General features: G+C 50.8%; 2 protein-coding genes, 1 long non-coding RNA gene and 1 pseudogene across 18 annotated transcripts in view; 2 read left to right on the plus strand and 2 right to left on the minus strand.

Annotated features, from left to right (window-relative positions):
- Positions 1-5968, minus strand: part of HTT (huntingtin) — a 115764-nt gene extending 109796 nt beyond the window's left edge. The window contains exon 1 of the mRNA XM_039838245.1: positions 5617-5968. Coding sequence (XP_039694179.1) covers positions 5617-5807 — 191 coding nt within the window. The 5' untranslated portion in view covers positions 5808-5968. The remainder of the gene's footprint in view (positions 1-5616) is intronic.
- Positions 670-787, plus strand: LOC120582985 (uncharacterized; annotated as a pseudogene).
- An 80-nt stretch (positions 5969-6048) lies between the features above and the next one.
- On the plus strand, positions 6049-9541 carry LOC120582886 (uncharacterized). The gene is made up of 2 exons (XR_005647679.1): positions 6049-6184; positions 6911-9541. It is a non-coding gene; the product is annotated as an uncharacterized LOC120582886 (long non-coding RNA).
- The window catches only part of GRK4 (G protein-coupled receptor kinase 4), a 47727-nt gene continuing 31048 nt past the window's right edge, over positions 7891-24569 (minus strand). For 13 of the 16 annotated variants that reach the window (XM_039838251.1, XM_039838256.1, XM_039838249.1 and 10 more), the window contains 8 exons: positions 23308-23345; positions 17093-17182; positions 15837-16045; positions 11525-11662; positions 9660-9797; positions 9067-9201; positions 8223-8383; positions 7891-8049 (listed from right to left, as the gene is read on the minus strand). In XM_039838251.1, coding sequence (XP_039694185.1) covers positions 8276-8383; positions 9067-9201; positions 9660-9797; positions 11525-11662; positions 15837-16045; positions 17093-17182; positions 23308-23345 — 856 coding nt within the window. In that variant the 3' untranslated portion in view covers positions 7891-8049; positions 8223-8275. Of the gene's footprint in view, positions 8050-8222; positions 8384-9066; positions 9202-9659; positions 9798-11100; positions 11416-11524; positions 11663-15836; positions 16046-17092; positions 17183-23307; positions 23346-24569 lie in introns of those variants that run through there. The other 3 variants (XM_039838254.1, XM_039838250.1, XM_039838253.1) reach the window with 3 other exon arrangements.

The following is a 24569-nucleotide window of genomic DNA, read 5'->3' on the forward strand; positions in this document are numbered from 1 at the left end:
TCCAGGTCATCTAATCCAATCCCCACTGAAGTCCCCATTCCACTGGCTGGGAGCGCTGAGTGCCCACCGCAGCTCACCAATCAGTGTCACAGCCTACTCTGCAGCTACACAAATGCTCGATGGCCCAAGGACAGAGAACTTACACTTGCTCTGCGACGGCTGGACATCCGTAAGCCACAAGCCTTCGCTCCAGATGCTGACAGCACCGTTAGCAAGGGGAGGCCGAGTTACCTACAGCAGAGCTTTTCAAGCTGTAACGTGCATGTGACTTGCTCTCAGAACTTGTGAAATGCAGACTGATTCAGCAGGTGTAAGGCCAGGCAGAGACCGTGCGCGTCTCATAAGCCCCCAAGTGATACGGCTGGTCCCGAGGCCGACTCCGAGCAGCAGGGTCTGTCTACAGCATTCTTGTCTCGAACAGAATCAGAGCTGATTCGATTTAACATAGTATTAAATAGTGTCTTATACTGTGTTTTAGTTTTCTTTCTTGTCTGAATAAGGTTGACCTATTCTGAAGTAGTTCACCAAGTGGCTCCCCTGCAGGGACTGGAAGTCACAGGGGTGGGGCCTCTTAAGGTGGCGACATCCTGTCAGCAGCCCACTTGAAAGCCAGGACAACAAGGACTTTTGCCTTTACAGCTCCGAAAGTCCTCTTTTAAACACAAATGAGTCTACGGCCATGCCATCCTGAACATGCCGATCTTGTCTGATCTCAGAAGCTAAGCAGGGCCGGGCCTGGTTAGTACTTGGATGGGAGACCACCTAGTAAGACCGAGTGCTGTAGGCATAAAAAAAATGCTACAATTTTTAGCCATTAATAAGAATTACACAGGCACACTTCCTTTTATTGTGCTTCGCAGATGTGTGTTTTTTACAAACTGAAGGCAAGACCCTCCACCAGCAAAAAGATTCTTTATTGCCATCGTCTTCAATGGACCCCGCAATACCACCCAGGCCTGCCACTAGGTATTGCTATGGAACAATGTCTACGATACATTGCTAAGTGAAATAGAGTGTGACCTCAGTCCCACAAACAACAAAAAAAGACACACATTCAAATGTTTGTGTATCTTAAAAAAAAAAAACAGGGAAGACGAACGATTTAATAATTGTTACTTTTAGGGAATGAGACTAGGACTGGGAGGAGGGCTTTGTTTTTCATCTGTTTTAAGATGTTTTTATGATGTACATGTGTTAACTTTTATAATTTTTTTTTTACTAGTTAATAGAAAGCAATGGAAAAAGAGATGCTTTCCAAAAGTGGTTCTGTCATATTAAATCCAGGGGTGAGAGGAAAAAAAATCAAAGAACAGTATTTCACATGAAAATTATGTAAAATTCAAATTTCAACGTGATTAATAGAGTTCCGCTGCACAAGCCCCGCTTGCTCATTTTCGGGCTGCTTCTGCGGCTTTTCTGCCGCAACGGCCGAGCTGAGGAGCTGTGACGGGGACGCGCCCGCAAAGCCTGCCAGTTACTGTCTGGCCATTTACAGAAAAAGCCTGCCGGTGTTCCGGATGCAAGACTTAACACCGCTGAGATGCCAACACTCCCCAAACTGCTGTTCAGACTCAGCGCAGTCCCTCTCGGAATCCCAGCCGGCTTCTCTGTAGAAACTGGCAATCTGATCTTACTTACGATTTATATGGAAATGCAAGGGGCCCAGAGCAGCTAAAACTATCTTGGAGAAGAACAAAGTCGGAGGACTTGCATTTCTCGATTTGAAATTATGACACAAAACTACAGTAATCAAGACTGTGTACTACTGGTAAAAGATAGATATATAGACCAATGGAATATAATTTATTAGAGTCCAGAAATAAATCCTTACATTTATGGACTATTAATTTTCAACAAGAGTGCCAAAATAACTCAACGGGGAAAGAACGATCTTTTCAATAAACTGTGCTGGTACAAGGGGATATCCGCATGAAAAAGAATGAAGCTGGACTCTTATCTGATATCATATATGAAAAAAAATCTTAAGAAGGATCACACGAGTCTAAGAGCTAAAGTTCTTAGAAGGCACAGGAGTAATAAATCTGTGACCTCAAATTAGTCAACAATTTCTTAGATGTAACACCTAAAGTACAGCAACCAAAGATAAAATGGTAAACTGGACTTCATCGAAAATACTTTTTCGCTTCAAAGGACAGTATTAAGAAAGTAAGGCAAAATCCCACAGAAAGAGAGAACATTTTTACAAATCATATATCTGATAAGGGTCTAGTATCCATAACATATAAAGAACTGTTACTATTCAACAATTAAAGACAAATAAAGTAAACTAAAAAATGGATAAGAATGAGGACAAGGGCTTCGAGCTAAGTGTAAAAGTCTGGGTCCCTAATGTTAATGTTGCACTTCCTCAAACAGACTTATTTTTGTCTCATAATAAACTCTTACCTATTCAAGCTATTGTAGCAGGGTGCAGGTAAATATGACCTTAACTGATAACACCAGCTATAAATAAATTATGTTAGGCTTAGCAGACAGACGAACAGGGCCTGCTGGTTCCACCTTCAGAGTTCAGTCACTCCTCTGTCACCGTGCCACTGCCAACGCCCTGACAGACCCCGCCACCTCTCACGCGAGCACGGGGGAGCTTCCTCACCGGTGCCCTGCTTCAGCCCGTGCTCCCCTTCACTCTGCTCTCAGCCAGCGTTCATTTAAAAATGGAACTCGCATCCTGCTGCTCCTCTGACCCAACCCTCTGACGACTTCCCATCTCCGTTAGAACAAATGCCAGCTCTTTACGCCACCTACAACCTACAAGGACAGGCTGGCTGATCTACTGTGACACTCCCCTACTCCTGACCTCGCCTCCCACCAAGAGTCTCCCTCTCACTAATCCAACCGGCCAAAGTGACCTCCCTGTTACGCCTCAAATGCGGGGACCATGGGCCTGTCGCCTGCCTGGAATGCCCCTCCTCCTCCACGCACCCTCACAGTTATATCCTTGACTTGCTTCAGATATTGACTCAAAGCCCCCATCCGGTGGACCTTCCCTGGACACCCTAAAATGTCAACACCGCATTAAGCCAGGCATTTCTTGGTCCCCTTCCCTGCTCTGCAGCTCTCTTTCATTTATCACTATCTACCTAACACACTGTAGATTTTACTCAGCGCTCTCGTTTACGGTCTGTGTCCCTCACTAAGATGAAAGCTTCATGAGTGCAGAACTTCATCAGTCTACCTGCCCCATCAGAACAGTGCCTGGTGCCTGGCGCACAGGAGACGTTCGGTGAATATTTACTGACGAGTGAATAAATGAAGTCAGGGAAAACTAGGCAGGAATCTGAATGAGCAAGTGCCAAAGGCAAATGTCAACTGCCTCATTAACTGCGGTCAGGACCCTTCCAACTGTGGCCCTGCCCCCGCATGCCAGTCTCACCCAGGACCCCGCATCCTAGAGGCTGAGCCAAGGCCAGGCACTCCGAAACTTCAACTGAAGCCCACGCACGGCTGTGACATGGCAGCTCACACAACAGAGCAAGAGCCATAAAAATAGAACGGATACTTTCTAAATTGCTTTTTGGCCCATCTTACTTTGGGGAATGGACTCTTCAGCTGAAGCATCTGAATAGCAATGCCAAGATCCAAATTGTAAGCAGTGGGTTACTCAAAATTTATGAATGCTTTCTCGCCAGCAAACTACATAAAAATATATTTATGCATTTTATTAAAAAAAAAACTATAATTAAGCCTAACGCAGTTGATTTCAGAGCATGCCTAGAACCATTAAAAGTTACTATTCTGAAATACTTGTTTTTAAATCATTTAAACTCTATCTTCACATACACATAGGTTATACCTGGAAGGATTCTCAAGGCAATACAATAGTGCTTGCCTCTGGGAACCCTTAGGTGCTCAGGAGGAAGGAGTGGGTGGGAGGAGTTTGTTACCTTTTGGAATTTGTGTCATGTTAATGTATAATTTATGCAAAAATAACGCATTAAAATTTCAAAACAAATCAATCATACAATATCTTAAAATAATGAAAAAAGTCTATCTACGTTGTCAAGCCAACTTTAGAAGAAAACCTCTTTTTACCTATATTTTGAAGATAAGCAGATCCAGGTTGTCAAATCAACATAAGAAACAGAAGGCATATTTTTAGACTGACAAGTGTTTGAACAAGTCACCAGCAGTGGCGGTAAGATCTTGCTTCCCACCCAAACCCCCTCTTCATGCTTCCCCTGTTTACACAAGAGCCACGTGTGTGAACCTGCATGACATCCACCTCCTGAAGAAGCACTACACGGAAAGCCTGGCATGGGTGATGATTATCAATTACTTGCTGTAGAAAGAAGTCAAAATGTTAAAAAGAATTTTTTTTCTCTAAGTATTCAAAGAGGTTTTCACCTCTTAGAAGAAAAACTCACTTCTAAATTTTATTCTAATAGATAAGGCAACATTACTCCTCAAATCCTCATCTTCTAATTAAATTCTCAGGACACGGCAAGGATCGTATCAGAAACAAAAACAAGAAAACATTACTAAAAGTTAACCAGTCTTGATTAATGTGAGCTTCTTAAAAGGCGCTGCTTCTCGAGAACTGACCTCAAGTCAGTTCTCACTTGAGGAACTAGCAAACCTCCGGATCAAAAATAAAGTGCCCCGAGGTGAGAGAAAGGCCTGGGCTCAGCACAGGAAGACTGCAGGCTGCAGGCTAAGTACTTGCGTTCTGTAAGGAGGTGCTATTAATGGTCTCTCTTCTTCTGTTTCAAAAATTCTCCCACGCGCAAGCATCAGACACCCCTATTATTCAAGCAGTACCAGGATATCAGCAATGAAGCAGCAGACGCCCATGAGGTGCAGACACCGTGCATCAGCGAGCTGGACCACGACGCTGAGAAAATATGCACCGCTCACCGCCCCCCCGTCCCGCCCCCAGCAGCAAACCCTTCGGTCAGCAACGGGTCGTTTTTATTTACAAGTGAAAACAAGCAATAAACTTTAGTCAACTCCTCCTGATATTTGAGTCAGTTTTGTTACTTCTCACTTCTTAATGACAATAACCACCTAAGTAGGTCCCAACTCATTAGAGTGCGTGCAGCCCAAACTTGAGCTTAGACAAGCCGGTCTCTTCCCAACACTTAAAATCCGGTTACTACCGCGGCGGCTCCCGAACTAAATAAAAGGCCCCAAGAACGTGGGGACACAGTCTCGAGCCGCGGGTTGATCAACCGGCCCCCGGCAAAAGAACTCTCCCTCGGACCGCGCCCGCCCGCCCGCCCCGCCAGAGGCATGATGTAATGCGCTGCCCCCGCCACTCCGGCTCCAAGTCCCGGCTCCCCGGGAAGCGGCCCGGAGGAACCAAACGGGACGCGGGCTCGGCTCGGCCAAGCTCTGCTCACAACACAGCTGCGGTTTCTCGCAAACAGAGCATCAAGTTCCTTCCCCAACTTCGCACGCTGGGGACAGGCGGGGGCTGCGGCCTGAGCGCCTCGGTGCCGGCAGGGGCGGCTGTGGCCGCCCGCGAGGGCCGGGGGCGGCCCGGGACGGGGTCTCGCAGCCGGAGGCGCAGCGGTGCCGCCGCGGGGCCCGGGTCTGCAGGGACGCCGCTCCCCACGGCCGTCGCCGGGCGGGGAGCCGCGACGGGCCCGCACTCACGGTCGGTGCAGCGGCTCCTCGGCCACGGCCGGGCCGGGCGGCGGCGGGGGCGGCGGCGGCTGCGGCTGAGGTGGCGGTGGCTGAGCCTGCGGCGGCGGCGGATGAGGGGGCTGAGGCGGCGACGGCTGCTGCTGCTGCTGGAAGGACTTGAGAGACTCGAAGGCCTTCATCAGCTTTTCCAGGGTCGCCATGGCGGCCTCCCGCCCCGCGGGGACGGCCTCGGGAGCCCTCGGGCCGGCTCGCGGCGCCGCTCAGCAGCGCGGCAATGAATGGGGCTCGGGGCCGCAGTCAGGAGCGGAACCGAATCGCCCGGCCATCTTGGATCCGTCCCGGCAGGCCCCGCGGCCCTGCGTCCCGCGACGCTCCGCCGGCGGGGCGGGGCCAGGCCGGCCGCCGGAGTTGACGGCCAGAGGCGGCGGCCTCTGCCAATGGCCAGCCGACGCGCCGACCCGCCCACGCGTCCGCCGGGGCCTCCCAGAGCTGGCGCAGCCACTGAGATAACAGCGCCCCACTCCGGCGAGGGTGCGCGGCTACGGGGCGTGGCGTGGCCATGAGGGCGGCACGTACGGTGAGGGGCGGGGCGCGGCGTTAAAGGCGGGGCACTACGGGAGGGTGGGACCCGGGCAGGTGTGGTGAGGAGGGGCAGGGGCGTGGCTGCGAGGGCAGGACATGCGCTGAGGCGGGCGTTGAGGCGGGGCTTGACCCTGAGGGCGAGGCGGGGCTGAGGGGAGCAGGACCTACCTGATGAGGGCGGGGCGCGGCGTAAAGAGGGTCACTTATAGGGCAGAGTGGGACAGGCGGGAGAGATGGTGCTGAGGGCGGGGCAGTGAGGCAAGACTTATACTACGCTGAGAGGCTGGACAGGGCGCTTGAGGCGGGGACTCCCACAGTGAGGACTTACGTGAGGGGCGGTGTGCCGTTAAAGGCGGGGCACTACGGGGAGGGGGCGGGACCTGGCGCTGAGGGGCGGGGCGTGCGCCGGGCGGGACGCTGGGGGCGGGGCGGAGCGGAGGGTGGGGGTGAGGGTCGCGGAGGGGTTGCACCGCGCCTTGCGCTTGAGGTCTGCTCTATCTGGGAGGTGGGGCCGACCTCTCAGCTCGGCTTTAGGAAAGCGACGGCTATTTTATCTTGAGAATTGTACCTTCAACATTACGTGTCCTTTCTGTCTGGCTTATGCTTTCCAGCCCGGATTCTATTCTGTCTGATATTCAGATCACGACTGCTGCTTTATTTTTGTATTTTCCTGGAATGCATTTGCAATGGTTAAATTTTAACCTTCCTCACTTTGTTTTAGGTGTCTCCTGGAGACGGCAGAGTTGGGTTTTGCCTTGTGACCCAATCTGCAATCTCTCCCTTTAACTGGTGAGTTAAATCCGTTCACATACATTATACGGTATGTTGAGTCGCGGTTGGGTCACATTACTTTCTGTACATGACACCAAAAGGGGCAGAAATATATCCAATGAGCCGGAGCTGGGAAGTAATGGAGCCACCGCGCCCAGGAAGTGAGCTGGGGCTCTGGGGGAGTCCTGGAGCTGTCTTTACCCTTGTCCTCGACTTATTTCAAAGCAATATTTGAAAGGACAGAGTGACATTTTTAAATGGTTACACTGCACTGTGCGCTCCCCTTCCGCCGCACATACAGGCTGTGTCCCTCCGCCCCTGTAGAGGCAGCCTAGGCCTCCCCGGGCCTCTGGGCTTCATCCACAGGCCAGGGCCTGCTCTGCTCTCAGCGGGAACACGAACTCTGGCAGAGAATTAGCTTAAGCTCCGCGTGGCACCGTGCTCTCCTCATGCCCAGGTGCAGTTGGCTCTTACCCTTCCTCAGTCAGCCTGAGCCCAGATCTCTCTAGACTGCCTTTCAAGGGGATGCACCGCACAGCCCAGGAACACAGGCCACTGTCACATAAACCCGACACACTCCAGACTCGTGGGTGGGCAGCCCCTGACTGCCAAGCCCTGATGTCAGGCTCCTGGACACACCCTCTCGCAGAGGGTGGGCAGGAGTGACTATGCCTGGCCTGGGGGTGAACTCGGCAAGACACAGGTGTGACCCCAGGGCCCCCTCCCCGACAGCACTGGCTGGGCTTATGCCTGAGCCCACCCTCCCCCTGCTCCATGGGCACAGGAGACACTCAAGCCCAGCTGCAGGCGTCCGTCCACAGCTGGGGTCTCTGGACATCACAGCAGTCCCTGAGTGGCTTTTTCTTCAGTCCAGCTTTAGTGAAAAGACAATTCAGCTTTTAATGTAGAAAAATCTGCAGACTCACAAGGGATGTTTTAAGATGTGTCACACGTTTATTGCTATCCACAGACAGGAGGAAGCACTGAGCCACGTGCTCTGGGTGCTGGCACTGGGGTCCGGCTGTGCCGGGGGTGTCACAGTTGTGTGGGCAGCTGCTCCTTCTCACCGGCTCCAGGGTCAATGCAGCCCTGTAACACATGGCACAGCGGCTGCTCAGTCACCTTCCTGACACAAACGGGCTAAACTTCCCTTACATGTAAAGGACCATTCGAAAACTGCGGGGGCGCTAACTCTAAGGCAGACAAAACCTCACATATTCTTTTATTTACTTCATGGTTTGGAGGATGCTCAATTCACATACACAGAAAACGGCTCCGATTTGTTCTCTCCTGGCACTTCCTGTTGCACTGCTTCCTATTTTCCCGCCCACGGCTGGGCGCTCAGCTCCAGGCCAGGAGGCTCCCGCCCTGCACCACACACTGGGGGACCGGTGTCTCCAGAACGGCTCCACCTCCACAGCACCTGAGTGAGGACTGAGAGATGGCTCCCAGAACACCTGGGGTAACCCGGGCCTAACCCCCCAGTTCTGAGGGAACACAGTCATGGGAAACGCACCCCGAGAAACTTGCAACACCTAAGCTTGTTTTTCTTATACTGAAAAAAGACGGATTAGAATGTTAGTGGATAACCTCGGAATAAACTCAAGGACAGGGCACAAAGCAGGATGTCACTTGAAAAAAAAAATTTTTCTATATTTAATGCTACTATATAAAGTCTCTCCAAACCACTCTTCCATTTGCAAGAGAATTAGTTTCTGTTTGAAGCAGAAAGATAACAGCTATAAGAATCAGAACGTGTAGAATCTAAATGACGTGTATCGTTTTATGATTTGTTCTATAAGATACTGATTTCTCAGCCTAGCTTAAAATGCTGTGTCACTGACAGGCATCTTTGAGTGTCGGTAAGCCATCCCTTTTGGATCAGAACAGATTCTTCGTACACAGCAAACCACCGTGGGGATTTTTCTGGCTGGGCTCAAATGGCACCATATAGCTGGCTCTTAAACTATGTGAAATGTCATATATAAGAGGCGTTGAAAAAAGCAAGTTGGAAAAAGAAAAGAAAGTTTTAACTTGGTACAATTATTTTCTTTTAACACATCACATTAAAAAAAAATTCAAAATATCACAATTTTTCACCCTTACCCCTATTTTGAGGAGTCTGTAGATGAAGCCTCTCTTTGGTCTGAGAACTGATTCTGTTTTGTCTTCCAGATCTAATGCCATACTTTCCTCACTTTTACTTTCGTTGATGTCCTTGAAACATTCAGATTCTATCATCTGCATCCACAGAAGAGCAAGACAGAGCAGTGGAGACACGGCGAGGTTGGTGAGGTCGGGCGGCCACCTCCCACCCAGCGTGCTAGCGCCCTGGGGCCAGTCCAGTCCTTGAGGCCTACTTCCCCTGATGCTTGGCCTCTTCTTGGGTGAGGAATGTGGCTTCCTCTTGCCCTCTCTCTGAGCGTACCCCCAGAGGTGTCACTACCATAGGAACCATGGTGCCAGCCAGCCCTGAGTAGGACTCGGGGCTGGCAAGCCACCACTGCACCCAAGATGTCCACCTCCTATGACGGGACCAAGGGCAGCTGCAGTGAATAAATTTTATCTCTACACACACGTATGTAAAATAGCTAAAGACTATATTTTAAAGAGGAAACTACTGTACACACACACGTCTCATCCTTTCCGCCTTTGTCTTCGTAACTAGCGTTAGCCCACTGTGCTGTAAAGGGCAGTACCTCATTCTGCCAGGGTATGGAGACACAGCCCGTGACAAACTGGCCATAGAAGGTGTTGTCAGCAGTGTCCAGGCAGACCCCCTTCACCGTGGAGAACCGCTCGATGTCCAGGACGTCCTTACAATAAACTGCTTGCGGCTGTGCACCGGGAACAAGGATGCGCTGCCCGTGAGGTCACGGGGTTGTCACTGTCCCCGCCGACTAAGAATACCATCCAGACCTGGGCCCCCATCCCGCTCCCGTGTCTTGGCCAAGCCCATCTGAAACATTTCCTGCCCCTTCCCCAAGACATGCTCGGCATCTCAGACCCGCAGACACCGTCCCCTCCAGCTCCCTCGCTACTGTCTCACCCACAAACCTCCTGAGGCCCCAGCATCTCTTGTCTGCCGTGGAAAACGCATGTCAGACAGAGGCCGGGTGAAGAAGGTGGGCCGGGTGCTCTTGTTGGGACACTGAGAAGGCCGGAGGCCATTGGCTATGGATTCCGCACCCGCCCCGGCCCTCGGCTTCCTCCCTTCACGTGACAGCCCCCTGGAAGGGTGGGCCTGGCGAGGGGGTCGGTGATGCTCTGGGACAGAAGCGGCACTGCTGTCCTGGGGCAGAGGCGGCTGGCCAGCACGTTGGGGCACCTGCCCACGCCTCCGGGGATGGGGAGCAGAAGGCGCTGAGGGCAGCCACAGTAGGGCTGAGCCCGTGCCAGAGGCACCCTGCAGCTCTGAGGAAGTCCTACTGCCTACCAGGACTTGCACACAGATGGCTGTGATGACCAAAGGAACACGGTTCCCTAGGTCACTGGTTGGACCGCTCTGAAAGCATCTGTCACAGGGTGGGGAAATGAAAGCTTCAGGAGACAGCCCAGGGACAGGCTCACACGAAACTGCCTGTCACATGACCATCTGGCTCTCCTGTCACCTGGCCCCCACAGGTCTCTCTGGGTGAGTCTAATAGAACCCCCAGGTGTCCTGAGCCTCAGCAGGTGTCTGCTGTCACGCCTCCTGCCTCAGAGAACTCTGTCTCAGGCTTGTCTTCCCTGCTCCGGACCCCAAGCAGCCACAGAGGTGGACAGAAGGCTCTCGGACCAATGGCCCATCTGAAGCCCCTGCCTGGCTTTGCTCTACCGCCTCTCTGTGCAGGCTGGGACAGTCTCCCTGGCTGCGGAGGCCTTGCTCGCTGTCCTCCTTGGGGCCCAACACCTACAGCTGTGTCTGGCTGGTCGCAGGCGTTCACTAAATATGTGATGCGTGAACTCATCCAAAGGAAGAAGTTACTATATAAGCTACATGGATATAAAATAAACCTAAGTCCCGAACGGGACAACTGAAACGATTTTAACTGCACATCTTACTCCCATCACACCCTGCAGAATCATCACCTTATCGTCACATTTCTATAAGATACCTGCAGCAGACTGTTCCCGCAGGGATTCCCACCAGAAACTGACCTGTGCCAGCCCTGGGCCAGACACCCATTTGGGCCCCTCAGCTCACTCACTAGCAGGCTCAGTGACCACTCTGGGGCTCTCAGTGTGGAGCCAGGACCTCTGAGACCCGTAGTGGGGAGGCCGATTCCAGACTAAAGAAGGGAAAGTGCCAGCACCGATGTCAGAAAGGGACGCTGGTAACAAGGAGAGCCTTGTGGGGCATGCCAGGAGATCAGGGCTGAGATTTCTCGAGGGCGGTGACATGCGCTCGGCTCCACCAGCAAGCACGGCCCACAGCAGACACCAGGCCGGAAGCCAGAGCACTGCCAGGAGGGCCTGGGTGGGATGGGGGGAACGGGGGAGCACCGTGAGCAGAAGCCACGCCACGTGGGTCAGGCCGGCCATGTCCCGGGACCCCAGGCCCCCACAGCCGCACGGTACTCACGTCGGGGCAGAACGGGGGCTCTAGCATATTTGCCTCCAGCCGCCTGAAGTTGATGTCCTTGAACACGGGGTGCTGTTTCACTCCGGCTGCTCCGTCACCCTTGCAGCCCAGGCGCTGTTTGGGGTTCTTGGTGAGTAACTGCAAGAAGCAGAAATGGAGTCAAAAAGCTCCAAAGATGAGAAAGAAAACTCAGAAAATCTCCATAATAATCAAAAATCGGGAGAGGGGGGAGAGGAGCACTCCATCTAAATGGTCACTCAAATTTCCAAGTACTGACCAAACCCCATTCATTCAGATTCTACTAATTCAGAATACGTGATGCTTCAAAAAGAAGTTGAAATTCAGTTGTTCCTCTGAGTGATCAATAAATAGTTGGCTAAGTAAATCCTTCAGTAAAAACAAGTTAACCCTATAAATATTAGGGGAATTTTTAAAAAGAAACAAAGTAGTACTTCAGAGATACCACGTTAACGCTAAGTTACTCAGAAACCATTTTATTCTTTTCATTAAGTAGATCACTAAGGATCTCAGGCAAGAATCAGCAAACCTACTTCTAGAAATTGTACATTCTTAAAATTAATAGAAAGTATCTCTTTCAAAAGTATTCCTTATAAATGTATAACTGTCCCTAATTAAATTGGGCCTTCCTCCACAGTTATCATCAAGCAGCACGGGAGAGCCCTGGACTCTCTACCGTACAGCATGGACCGGCGCTGGGGAGCTGCAGCCCAGGTGCTGTCTCTCCGGCTGCATGGTTTTGTACACAGGTTTGATGGGAACCCCAGGAGCCCCATAGTGTCTGTGCTGCTTCCGCATTACAAAGGTGGAGCTGAGACCTGCAAAGCCTAAATAACATGGACCACCTGGCCCCTCCCAGAGAATTCTGCTGAACCCTGGCCAAACAAACCCACAGCCAGCACGTTTACCTGAATAGAAACTGAAGTCCCAGGCAAAGGCCAGAGCACACTGGGCCCCAGTTCGCCCGTAGCTCCCTGGCCGCACCCCCAACCCCTGCTGTCTGTGCTCTGGCAGCGTGGCTCATGCCTTCTTGGCTCCCCTCCTCAGACTTGCCATGCTGAGTCTGCCCTGGGCTAGCACACACACTCTGCCCTCCATCTAGAAAACTCTATGTGTACAGGCCGACTCCTACTAAACCCCTCAGGTTCCAGCCTCCTGCCTCAGAGCATCCTCCGCCAATCTCTCAAGCCACCCGTCCCTACTGCCGTGAATACATCACTTGGGTGACTGCCTAGTGCCGTCTTTCCTGCCTCACTCAAAGCTTCAGGAGGCGGAGGCTGCTTCCTCCAGTGTGCCCAGCACCAAGCCAGGGCAGGGCCTCAGTGACATGAGCTCTGTGCACTTACTCTCTGCATGCTTCGTTAATTAAATGGGAATGGAAGTGAAGGGAAATGCCAAACACAACTCCTACATCTCGAGGATTGCATGGCCCTGTCACCAGGCCTGCTGCCAACACGCCTATCCCATGGCCTGACCAACAGCACAGGGCAGAGGACAGCACCTTGGACCATGGTCAGATAGCCTGGGCTCGTGTTTACTCGCTGCCGCTGACAGTGGGACATCATGAAAGTCAGGCTCAGTTTTTCAACTATGAGCCTGAGATTATCTGGAAAGCCACTGCGAGGATTGTATGGGCTAATATGTCACAGAGCTTCCGAAGCCACAAAAAGGTATCCAAACGCCAGGTGTCATTCTCCCTCCTAAGCAGATTACCGCAAAAGCCGACTTCTCCTCCCCCTCCCCCTCTTCTCTCATCCTACACAAGCCCGACTCTGACTTACTCCTCACCCTCTCTGCCTGGCACCCTCTCCGGTGCACGGCCACTCCCTCAGCACACAGGCCCGAAGCACCGGAGAGGGTGCCAGGCAGAGAGGGCGAGGAGCCCGGCCGAAGCCTGCAGCCCCTTCAGGTGTCCTCAGCAAGGGGCGCAGCCCGCCGCCCACGCCCCGGGTGCTCCTGTCCCTTCCGCTCTCCTGTTTGGAGCGACCTGGCATCGTCGGACGCTCCTCCTCCACTCCGGCCGTTGGCCGCTAACCCACCTAAGAACTAAATGCTTCTGCTGAGGAATCACCAAGGACTCGCGTCACTGAACGCTCCAGGTCCCCGGCGATCCCGTAACCACGGCTCACAGATGCGGACACCCGAGGCCCAGACAGGGGGGCTCTCCGCGAGAAGCTGAGGCTCGCGCCAGGCCCCCGCCTCGAAGCCAGCGCTCAGGTCACAGCACTGGACCCCGCCCAGACGCCACCTTCTTTCCCCAGCACCTCCAACGGAAAGGCCTTCCTTCCTCCTAAAGGACTCAGCAAATTCTGCTTTTTACCATAGTTATTTTGATGTTTGTTTTAGGCCTGCCTTTAACCAGTGAGCTCCTTAGGGGCAGGCTTCATTTCTAATTTATATTTTTATACTCCCGCAGCCCTATCAGAGTGTAGGAAGCACTCAGTATATAGTTATCAACTGAACATAAACAGTAGCTTGGCCAGGATGTTATTAAATATAGAGTAGCTGACTAAACACTGTCAGCTCCAAGCAGAAAGAACTGGAAGAAAGGCCTCTGGTCCCACTGTTTAATGATGGGCCACTAACACACATAGCGGCATATATGGAAACAAAAGGAAAAAGAAACCAATAATGACCCTCTAGCCACTGTCAAGTCACATAAGTCACTGAAATACACCTTAACAGGTTTAACTGTCGGTGATTCCAACACACCTCCCTCTCTGTGGCCTCCTCTCCGAGGACCTGGTTCACTGTCCCTGCCCCATGCCCGTCACAGCCTAGACTCTTCATGACCAGCAAGCCCTCCACCTGCCGTACTTCCAGCAGCTTCTTCTCTGTGTGTCCCCCAGTCTAACTCTGGCGAGGAGGAGCCATGACTCCAAGCTGTGGCTCCTGGGACGGGAGGAGCATGACACACAATGGGCCACCGGTCTCACTTTAAAGCATGTGGGCCTTTGACGCTGCCCAGGGAGTCACCCTCACGTCCCTGCATCTCATCTCTGGGCAGCCTGGTGTGCCTCCTCTCCTCACACCTCCAACAGCCCCCTCCCACCTTCGAGCAGCTGATGACCTCAGCGAACACAAGCCTCGCGAGAACAAGCTCCTGCTACACATCTACGGCTCCTCACCACCTGCACCCTCTCTCCTGTCCACACCCCACTGGGAGCAGCCAGGGCTTCGCCCCTGCCCTTCTCTCCTCCCCCCATCCCTGCCACAACTTAGACTTCCCCCATCACAAACCCTGCAGGTGCCACCCTCCCACTTGTCACTTCACTTATGCACACAGGGGCTAAGCCCACTCTCTCTCACCTGAACCTCCCCTACCCCCCCCAAGCCGCGGGGTTGCTCCGTCCTTCCTGCCCAGCCCCTCCTCCCAGTAGCCACTCCCCTCGGAACCCTGGAGCAGCTTAGTTCCCAAGGTCAGCGCACACCTCGCCCTTCCCCCATGGCCGACCCGTCTGACAGTCCCCACATCTTCCCCTGCTTCCTGTGCATTCCCACCACCCTTGAAGTAGAACGAGCATTGCGGACCCAGCTCCTGTCTGTTTCACTCACTGCTGGATCCCCAGTGCCTAGCCTAGGACAGTGCCTGTCCCATAGGAGATGCTCAGGACTCCTGGCAAATGAGTGAACGTGAATGAAAGGGTGTGCCGGGAAAATCCTAAGAATGGCCTATGGTAAGTGACAGGGAACTGCCTCCATACACCCCATGCCCGGGCAGCCACGGGCCCCAAGGGAATGAAAGCAGCAGCCCCGCCCAAGGGCACTTGGGGCAGATCCAACCACGCCTCGGGGGCCCCATGGCCCTGCTGCCACACTGGACACAAGAGCAGGCACATGGCAGGCAGGCCGAGCCAGGGTGTCTGTCAGATGGCACCCCTGGCAGCTGGCAGGGAAGAGAAACGTGGGCAGAGAGGAGGAAAACTTCACTGTCAAGTCTGCCAAAGACGCTGCTCGATGTTTAGTGTCATGTGACATCGGTCAGCTGTGTTCTGAAAACAGCGACCGTGACACTGCTCTCCCCGCGGCAGCGCCTCAGAGAAAGCCACCAGCGAGCTCTGCTCTGCCTTGCTCAGCCCAACCCAAAACCCACTCCCGCCATCTTCCCAGATGCCATCTGGAACTTTCCCTAATGTCCTGTCTGACTCGAGAGGAAGCCCCACTGGCATCTGCATCAGGAGACACGGGAAGCGACCTCTGCTGGCCTCTCCCAAGCCTGAGGGCCTCGCTGCTACATTTGCCCAGCGACAGCGAGTGAGCGGCTTAGTTCCCAAGCTGTCCAGAGCGCACCCACCATCCTGCAGATGGACTTGGCGTCCTCCGAAAACTTCTCGGAATACTCCTCCGTGGCAGTGTTCACTCGCCGTTCCACCTCCTCCCGTCTGATTTTCTCTTTGAATTTTCTGAATGGAGAATGTCCCTGAATCATTTCATATATCAGACAGCCAAGTCCCCACCAGTCAGGACTAAATGTATAGTTTTCATTATTGAGAACTTCAGGAGCTACATAACAAATACAGGAAATTTAAATTAAATTAAATTTGGTTTTAAATTTTCTTCTAATTCCAAATGACACACTCTAAATGTAACGTTTGCTACAACATGGATAAACCTGGGAAACGTGTTAAGCAAAAGCAGCTGGACACAGGACGCAGAACAGTGTGCGATTCCATCTCTAGGGGCCGGTCGGTGGGTGCAGGGCCGGGGGTAAGAGGTGAGGGACGAGGCGACTGTTACGAGTACAGGTTTCTTTCTTGAGGTGACAAAAGTATTCTGAAATGAGGGGTGGTCTCTGCACAACTCTGCGAACACACTGAGACCCACCTAACTGTACACTGCAGATAGGTGGGTTTACGGTATGTGAAGCATATTTCAATAAAGCTGCCATCAGAAACAGTATCCATTCGCAGAACAGGAAGTGAGTGGTCCTAGAGTGACCACAGAAAGGTGCTCTGGGGAAGACCCCGTCCCCTGAGGGGTGTGCCCTCCGAATGCACAGAGCCACGCCCACAGGTGCCCATGGCATTGGCCATCTGTTCACCACACGGTCAAGACCTCCAGCAGCAGGTGACGGCAGAAAACAGTGGGCCGTGGGGTGTTACTGAAGGACTCTGCAGAGGCCCTCGAGTCCCTCCTTCATGTCAGAGGCCACCCCTGGGACAGGCTGGCACCGCTGGGCTAGGAGCTGGGAGGGTAGTCCCTGGAGTTGACCCAAGGCCAGGCTTCAGAATAACCAGGGAACAAGAATTCGCGAGGCATCTGCGAGGCTAGTGTGCACATGGGCGGCAGTGGCAGAGTGAGACCTGTCCCCCTGTGCAGGCCCTGCCGTTGCTGAGCCACATGGCCTTAGGGCCCTCACTGTCATCTAGGAGCTGGGTGGCTGGGAGGACTCCCCACAGCCCAACACAGGCTGGGTCTAGACTTCAGACACCACCTGGCCACCAGGCGGAAGGGGCCTGCAGGTGCTCTCGCGTTCCCACTTCTCTGTGTTCCGAGGGCTTGGTGCCCACACAGACAGTGCAAGCCTTGCTGGGGGTGTCTCGTACGTACCCATGTAGCCGACTGTTCCGACTCTTCCTCGAATCGTCCCCCCTTTGGGGATCTCTATGGCTAAACCAAGATCTGAAATCCGGATATGTCCTGTGTGTGTTCAAACACATTACACAAATCACAGGGGCGTGCTGACACTTTATGACAACAACACAAAATGGGAGAAAAACATCTAAAGAACATGGATAGTAATTTTAGCAATCCATACCTGGAAACATTGAAATCTAAAATTATATTGAACTTTTCTACTTTTAGTAAAGTATCATCCACTGAGTTCAGTTCCACTAACAGCAGGAAATTAGATTTCTCCCTGGCTGTTGACCAGGAAGCCCTTTAACTACACACAACCAGCTGATAAGATACAAGCACTGGGTTTAGTATTTTACTGCCACATAACTACCAGATACTTAAATAAAACTATAATAAACACTATGCCAACTACAAAATAGCAAATGAACACTTTCTGTCAGAATACCAGTAGGCTTTTACGCAGGGACAACCACAGACGAGTAATATGGCGTTTTTCTCTGAAGAAATGATAACAGAGTCAGGAAAATAATAAATAAAGGAACTTCACTTAAAACTATATTATGTGTTAATATCTTTATATATGAAGACTTAAACAGTTATTAAATTGCTTATGAAAATAATAAATTACAGGAAACATTCTTTTGAAAGTCTAGAAAAATAAAGCAAGCCTGGAAACAGACGCCCTGTTCAGCTTATTCACCTGTGTCCCTAGCTTCTAATGTAGTACCTGCCATACAGCAGATGCTCAATGCATACCCACTGAAGGAATAAATGAACCGACCAGTAAATACTTACTGAACACTACAAACATGCAGCAGGCCCTCCACGGCCCTGAAGCAGTTTCACATCAGTCTACATTATTCTAGAGACAGAACTTGGACCCCTGCCTCAGGCTATACCACGCCATGAGCTGTGTCATGCCCCGGGCGCACGCCCACGCTGGGAGGCGGGAGGGTGGAGGGGTTAGAGCAGATTCTGGAACCACATAGCCTGCGTTCCAGTCCCAGCTCTGTCATTTATTAGCACATCTCGTTTTGCTCCTTTCATATAGAAAGATCCCCTCAACAACGTAGTTTTTATGTATCTTATGTTTAAGTAGAGCACATGCATGCTGTGAAATTAAGTATTCCTCTTATTTTTCTACTAACAAAGTGATTTTTTAAACTGAGAAATGAACAGTAAAACCACTGACAAACTACCCAACACTCTGAGTTGGAGAACACGTCTGACGGTGGGGCTGCAGGGAGCAGGCACACAAAGCCACGGCTGGTGGGAACACAAGCCAGCACAACCCCACTCCTGTGCCTGTGTCCCGGACGCACTAGACAAGATGAGAAATGACAGGTGCCCAAGGCTATGCACTGCTGCACTAATGGAAACAGCCCACCCTCTCCTAGTGAGGCCAGGAGAATCAGGCGGTGCGTCTGCAGGCAGCGGGACTAAGGGATCCAGAAGGATATCCACTCACTGTTGGAGAGTGATCTCTGTTACACAGTAAGAGGGTAAAGTGGAGAAAAATATTGTAATTATGTTAATATCATTAGGAACTAATATTTTCAGCGTTAGGAGAAAAACACGCAAAAATGAAATGAAAAAGTTAAATGAGAATTAGGAACATCAATATGAATCCATGATGAATATTTTCCTTTAAAAAAAAAAACAAGACAAATGTTTTCTCTGTCCACTGACAAGGTCTAGGAAGAAGAGCCAACAGGGCAGCAACGGGCATCTCAGCGCCCACGCCGTGGCCTCACAATGCCACTTTCCAGATGCAAGGCCGGGGCCCTTTGGAGAAATGGTCGATCCCAGGCCTCGGTCAGCACGTGTTCAAGATAACCCTAGAACACTGAAAACAGGAAGTTATGAAAGCCCACTGGACACTCACTGGCCGAAGATGGAACGATCAACATCAAAAAGAATGATGGCTCCAATGGATTAAATCACATCGATGTGTTAAAACCCGCAAGTTCATATGACACGGAAAAATGAAACCTCATTGCTTGCCTTGGAGAATGATCGAGAACAGAATACTCTGAAAAGTGAAAGTATAGGGAAGCAGTGTTCGAGTATTTCACCTGGTTTTCCTGAACAAACGAGTATGCAAATGTTGATGAAGCAAAGTTCTTTTTTACAGATGAATCCCAACAAATGGGTGCAAAAGGAACGACAGAATCAGAATATCGCCATTTTATAGTCCCAGTGAAATGAGGTATCTCAGCAATGACTGTTAAGCCATTAAACGAAAGGCCGGCAGGATCTGAATAACGCGTAGATCAGGCTGACAGCATTCGAAAGCACTGACCAACCTGAACACCACGAAAAGAGTTACTCAGCCACCGCCTGCCTCCTTCTGCCCTGCGACAGGAAGCACACACGATGTCTGCTCACCCATGACCAGACCTGGAACTATTCCAGCCTCCAGATCTAACTGCGGCTTACAGGAAAAGCGGTGGTGCGGGTGGGGGTGGGGAGCACATTAAATCCAGCCCAATCCACACCATGGGAGATCAGAGGAACGTCCGGGTACTACGTGCTGGGGCCATAACGAAGTGCCACAGACCGGGGGCTTAAGCAACAGGACTTTACTTCCTCACGGTCCTGGAGGCTGGAAGCCCAAGGTCAAGGTGTTGGAAGGGCTGGCCTCTCTCCGTGGCATGTAGATGACAGCCCTCTCCCTGTGCCCTCACCTCCGTCCCTCCCGTGTGTATCTGTGTCTTACTCTCCTCTTCGTATAAGGCCCCCAGTCATACTGGGTCAGGGCCCACCGCGATGTCCATATTTTACCTTAATCGCCTCTTTAAAAAACTTATCTCCAAATACAGTCACATTCTGAGGTCCTGGAGGTTAGCACTTCACCACATGAATTTTGGAGGGACACAATTCTGCCCATAATACCTGGTTTCACAAACAGATAAATAACAAAAAGAAGCAGGGAGGAGGAACCTGTAAAAATTGAAAAAGGCTCAACGAGATAACAACCAAACAAAATGAGGTTCACTGAATAGTCAATTATAAACACACTCGATTATAAAAAATTTATGAGACAATTAAGATTTAAAGTCTATGGACTATCAGGTGATATTAAGGAATCAGTAAATACTTTGGGATGTAATAATAGTATTGTTTTTATGTTTAAAAAACAGAACGCTTATCTTAGATAGAATAGGATGTGATTTCCTATAAAATCACTGTCAATAACAAAATGCTACTGGTTTTTACACAAACTCACTATTTATCCCACTCTTTAGGAACACGTCTACTCCGTAAAACTGAGGCCTCTGCTACAGACAATATAAGCGCGATATAGTTTCCTTTGTTATCACAACCACCGGCCGGATTTCCTAAGTCAAGTCCCCCGTAATTTGTAAGTTTGCAAAACAGAGCGCTGCCGCTTTAGGATGGTCAAAGGGTAAATGTACCTCACACCTAGGACAGACAATAGCATCTTTCCTCACCTAATTCTACCACGTAAGTCAAGTTCTGCTTTAGAGACAAAAACAAAACCTCAGAAGCTGTCCAGCAGGGAAATGAAGAAGTACGCAGAGGAGCATGTGTTCTGTGGCTTCTGGCAGAAACCAGTTCTTAGGAATCTTAATTGCATGACAGCAAAAATCCTCAAATCAATTGCATTTTTTTAAATACTAGAAACCAAAGTATAGCTAGGAGTACATTTTTTTCAATTAAAAGAATAAGAAAACAAGAAAAGATTAAAAGTCTCCTGAAATCAAGAAAAGCAAACAAAGTTTGGTCATTGCTTTCTGTTCTTAACTGCAACATGAGCAGGTCCACGGCGTGTGAAGAACAGTAACGGGCAACGCCCAGGAACGCTGCTGGGCTCCTTCCTCTCGCCAGGGTGGACAAGGCCGTGGGGACCCACGAACACTGACCACAGCTAAAGAGCCTAAGGATAAACAGGATGACCACGGGAACGGAACAGAGCCCAGACACTGATCCACGCATACAAAGATACTTGATTCACGACAAATGTGGCACTCCAAAGAGGCAGGGAATAGATGATCTCCCCAGTCAACGGTGCTGGGTCAACTGGTGACACATTTGGGAAAAGTGTATCTTAACCGCTACTTCACACCACACAGAAAAATCAGGTCCAGATGGATCACAGAAGTGAATGGGAAACATAAAACACTGATGTTTTTGGAAGAAAATATCAAAAGTTCTGTGGTATAGAGATAGGCAGAATTTTCTTAATCAGAACACACACAAAAAAACACCACACATAATGGGACAATAATTTATAAATTGGAATGTACCAAACTACAAATGTCTGAAAACTTCTGCTTCCAAACAAGGAGTAGTGGCTGATACAACACTTGCCCTCCTGCCAGAAATAACTGAAAAGACGATCGAATACACTGCTGGACGCTGGGCCCAAGGTAGCCGCGGGCTGTCATTCCCGAACGGAGAGGGACAAGCGGGCTGGGCCCCACCGCCTTCCTGGCGTCCCTGCTGGCATCCCGCCTAGGAGCGACCTTCAGGTCACGGCACAGGAAGGGGCAGCTACACAGAGCAGGTGGTCTCACTAAGGTCAGAAGACAGAGGCTAGACCTCGAGAAAGACAGGTCAGCTCGACTTTGTGGGGGAACGTTCTGGAGAGGAGGGAGCTACACAGAGAAAGACCTACCAATACCCGCATGTGGTTTCCTTAAGGCCACTTACGGAACGAATAAATGAGGGGCTTCTGAACAAGTCATGTGCTCAGACGGTGCCACAGGGAACAAGACTACAAAGCAGCACTGAGAAATGAAAGGAGCCCCGCCACCCACAAAACCGTCCTGCGCGCATTCGCTGAATGACTTGATATTGTTACGATGTCAGTTCTCCACAAATCTGCTACAGATTCAACATAGTTCCAATCAAAATCCCAGCATGTAATGGCTTTTTTTTTTGCAGAAATTGAATGATATACTACAAACGTATTAAAAAGTATCAGCATCAGTGGAAAATCTGCTCCCCACGTTCTGTTTTATCTCTTGTTAGTTTATGGCTTTCCCTTGGTGTTTACGTACAGATACGAAATACGAATATGCACTGCTACTTCCTCTTCCTTCACTCAGCAGACAACATGCCACACGCTGTTCTGCGCCTTACTTTTTTCCAGGTAACGGCATACACTGGAGATCACTCCCCACTGCACGCAGAGTGCATCCTCCCTCTTTAAGCCGTTTTAATCCCCACTCTGATCAGCAGCATAGCGAGAACGAACCCCAGGGGGTTGAGGTTGGGTCTGGGGCTGGGGTTTGGGTTTGGGTAAAAAGAAGAAAAAGAAAAAAGAAGAGTAAAAAAAAAAAAAGAACGAATCGCAGGCCGGAAGCCGGAAGCTATGGGCGTGACCTTGGCAAAATCCTTCCAAATCTTGGTATCGCCTTCCATAAAAGGTGAATTCCTTCCCTTCCTCACAGGGTGGCTGTTTCACGCACACACGGCATGACAAGCAGGAAGCGCGTGGCAGAGTGGAAAAGGAGCCCATGCACTGGAAGTGCCCGCGTGGCCTTCAGGGCCCTTGCCTTCAACCCTGCCCTCCCCTTGGCGGCATCCTGTTGGCCTTGTCACATGCTCTCCACTAGACTGCAAGACTTCTCAGCCAAAAGATCACCTGAAAAAAGTTCCCTCTCAACACTTAGGTGGTTACTTGTTAACACAGCAGCTTGTTAACACGCAGAGTGCAGGTGTCACCCAGAGAACCCAGGTCTGAGTGGGTGCCCGTGCCGCCAACAAGGGTCCTTCCAAAAGGCCGTTCCTGTCCACTGTCGCAGGGCCTCCACGGCCAGCATGAGAGCCCACGAGGCATCTGCACTCCTGCCCAGTGACCTGTGCTCTGCCAAGGGGACAGTACCCAGAGCATCCTGGAAACACACGTCCAAGGAATAAAGCAGGATGTGGGTCAACAGCGAGGAAGAGGAGAGAGAAAAATGTCCTTTCTTTCACTTGACCTTGGTATGCTTCTAAAGCCCAATCATTAACTGAAAACTATGACCATCACTACTTCTTGCCTGAATACAGGGGAATGGCAATGTTATCTATATTATCATTTTTAAAAAACATATACCCATTTCTTTTTGTTGTAGTTTCTATTCTGCATTAACCAGCTAAATCCACATTAGCTTTGTGTCCAAGTCCCACTCAACAAAGTCTATGCTTTAAACGTGAAAGGCTCACTCACTTACCATGATCATCGAGGAGAATATTCTCAGGCTTTAAGTCTCTACAAAGGAAGAAACAACAACAAAAAACTCAATTATTCAGAAGTTGAAACTGACCCATCAGCACCCAGCAGAAATAATCACAGCTGTCTCTATGCCGTGAGCAATAGCAAGAACGGCAGAGAACAAAACCATCCTTTGTGGATCAACTTTTGAACCTTCTGTGTCGTCACAAGGCTTCGGTCATCACGTGGAAGGACGAGGAGTCGACAAACAACGTACATGTGACAACAGTGTAAAATGGACCACTTTGCAGACTACACGGATTTAACTGAAGACGGTTCGGTTTTGAAACGCACAGCCCAGTAGTCAGGAATGAGTCCTGAATGCACGTGGCTCAAATTCTCTTTTCGTCAGGATACTTTTTAATGTGTCAACTGAAAATTCCCCATACTAGCAGAACTCAGTTTGAGGAGTCAAAAAGCCATGGAGTCCAATCCTGGCTCTGCCCCTTATCAGCTGTGTGACCTCAGCTTCTGAGCCTCAGCGTCTCCCCTGCCACGTGGAGGACCGACACCCACTCTCACACGGTGCAGCGTGTGGCGAGGTCCACAGCAGTGACCGTTACCGTCGCTCTTTGTGACGGCCGAGGGACAGCACAAGCTTCCAAACGATGTAAATCACTAGAGACCAAACTGTCTGAAATGCAGTATCTCAAACTACTTGTTTGTTTTTTCCCTTAAAAAATTATTTTTCAAAGCATTTATATTTTACCGGTTTCAAGTGCATCCTAACCACAACAACCCATCTCTCCCGTGCATCGCTCCCAACCAGTGGTCATGCCACTAAACCCACAGGGAGCCGAAGCCAGCGGAGGGGACACCACCACTGAAACACGTGAGGGCGGCAGTGGGCGGGAGGATGGTCTCAGGAACGCTCCAGAAAGAGGGGCCCTGGCCAGCACCGAGCGCAGGCCTACAGCGCAGCCCCCAGCTGCAGTCAGTGCAGAGCCTCCTCCGTCAGAAACAACGCCCCAGAAAAAGAGCAGACGTCACCCGCTCAGAGGCTCACGAAGATGTGGGCGCATGGACGCCCAGCAGCATTTCCGGTAAGACACATGTCACCGTCTCCCTGGGAAGGGGGACAGGCAGCAGAAGGGCGGAAGTGGTGGCTTCAGTCTGTACTTTCTAGTCATGGGTAAATGCTCCCGCGTCATTTGGGTGGGATGATGAGCATTTTTGTTTTTTCCCTTTTTCTTTCTGTAGTAAAAAAAAAACCCTAAACGC

This window comes from Pteropus medius, unplaced genomic scaffold (assembly GCF_902729225.1).
Source record: "Pteropus medius unplaced genomic scaffold, Ma_sr-lr_union100, whole genome shotgun sequence".
NCBI lineage: Eukaryota > Metazoa > Chordata > Mammalia > Chiroptera > Pteropodidae > Pteropus > Pteropus medius.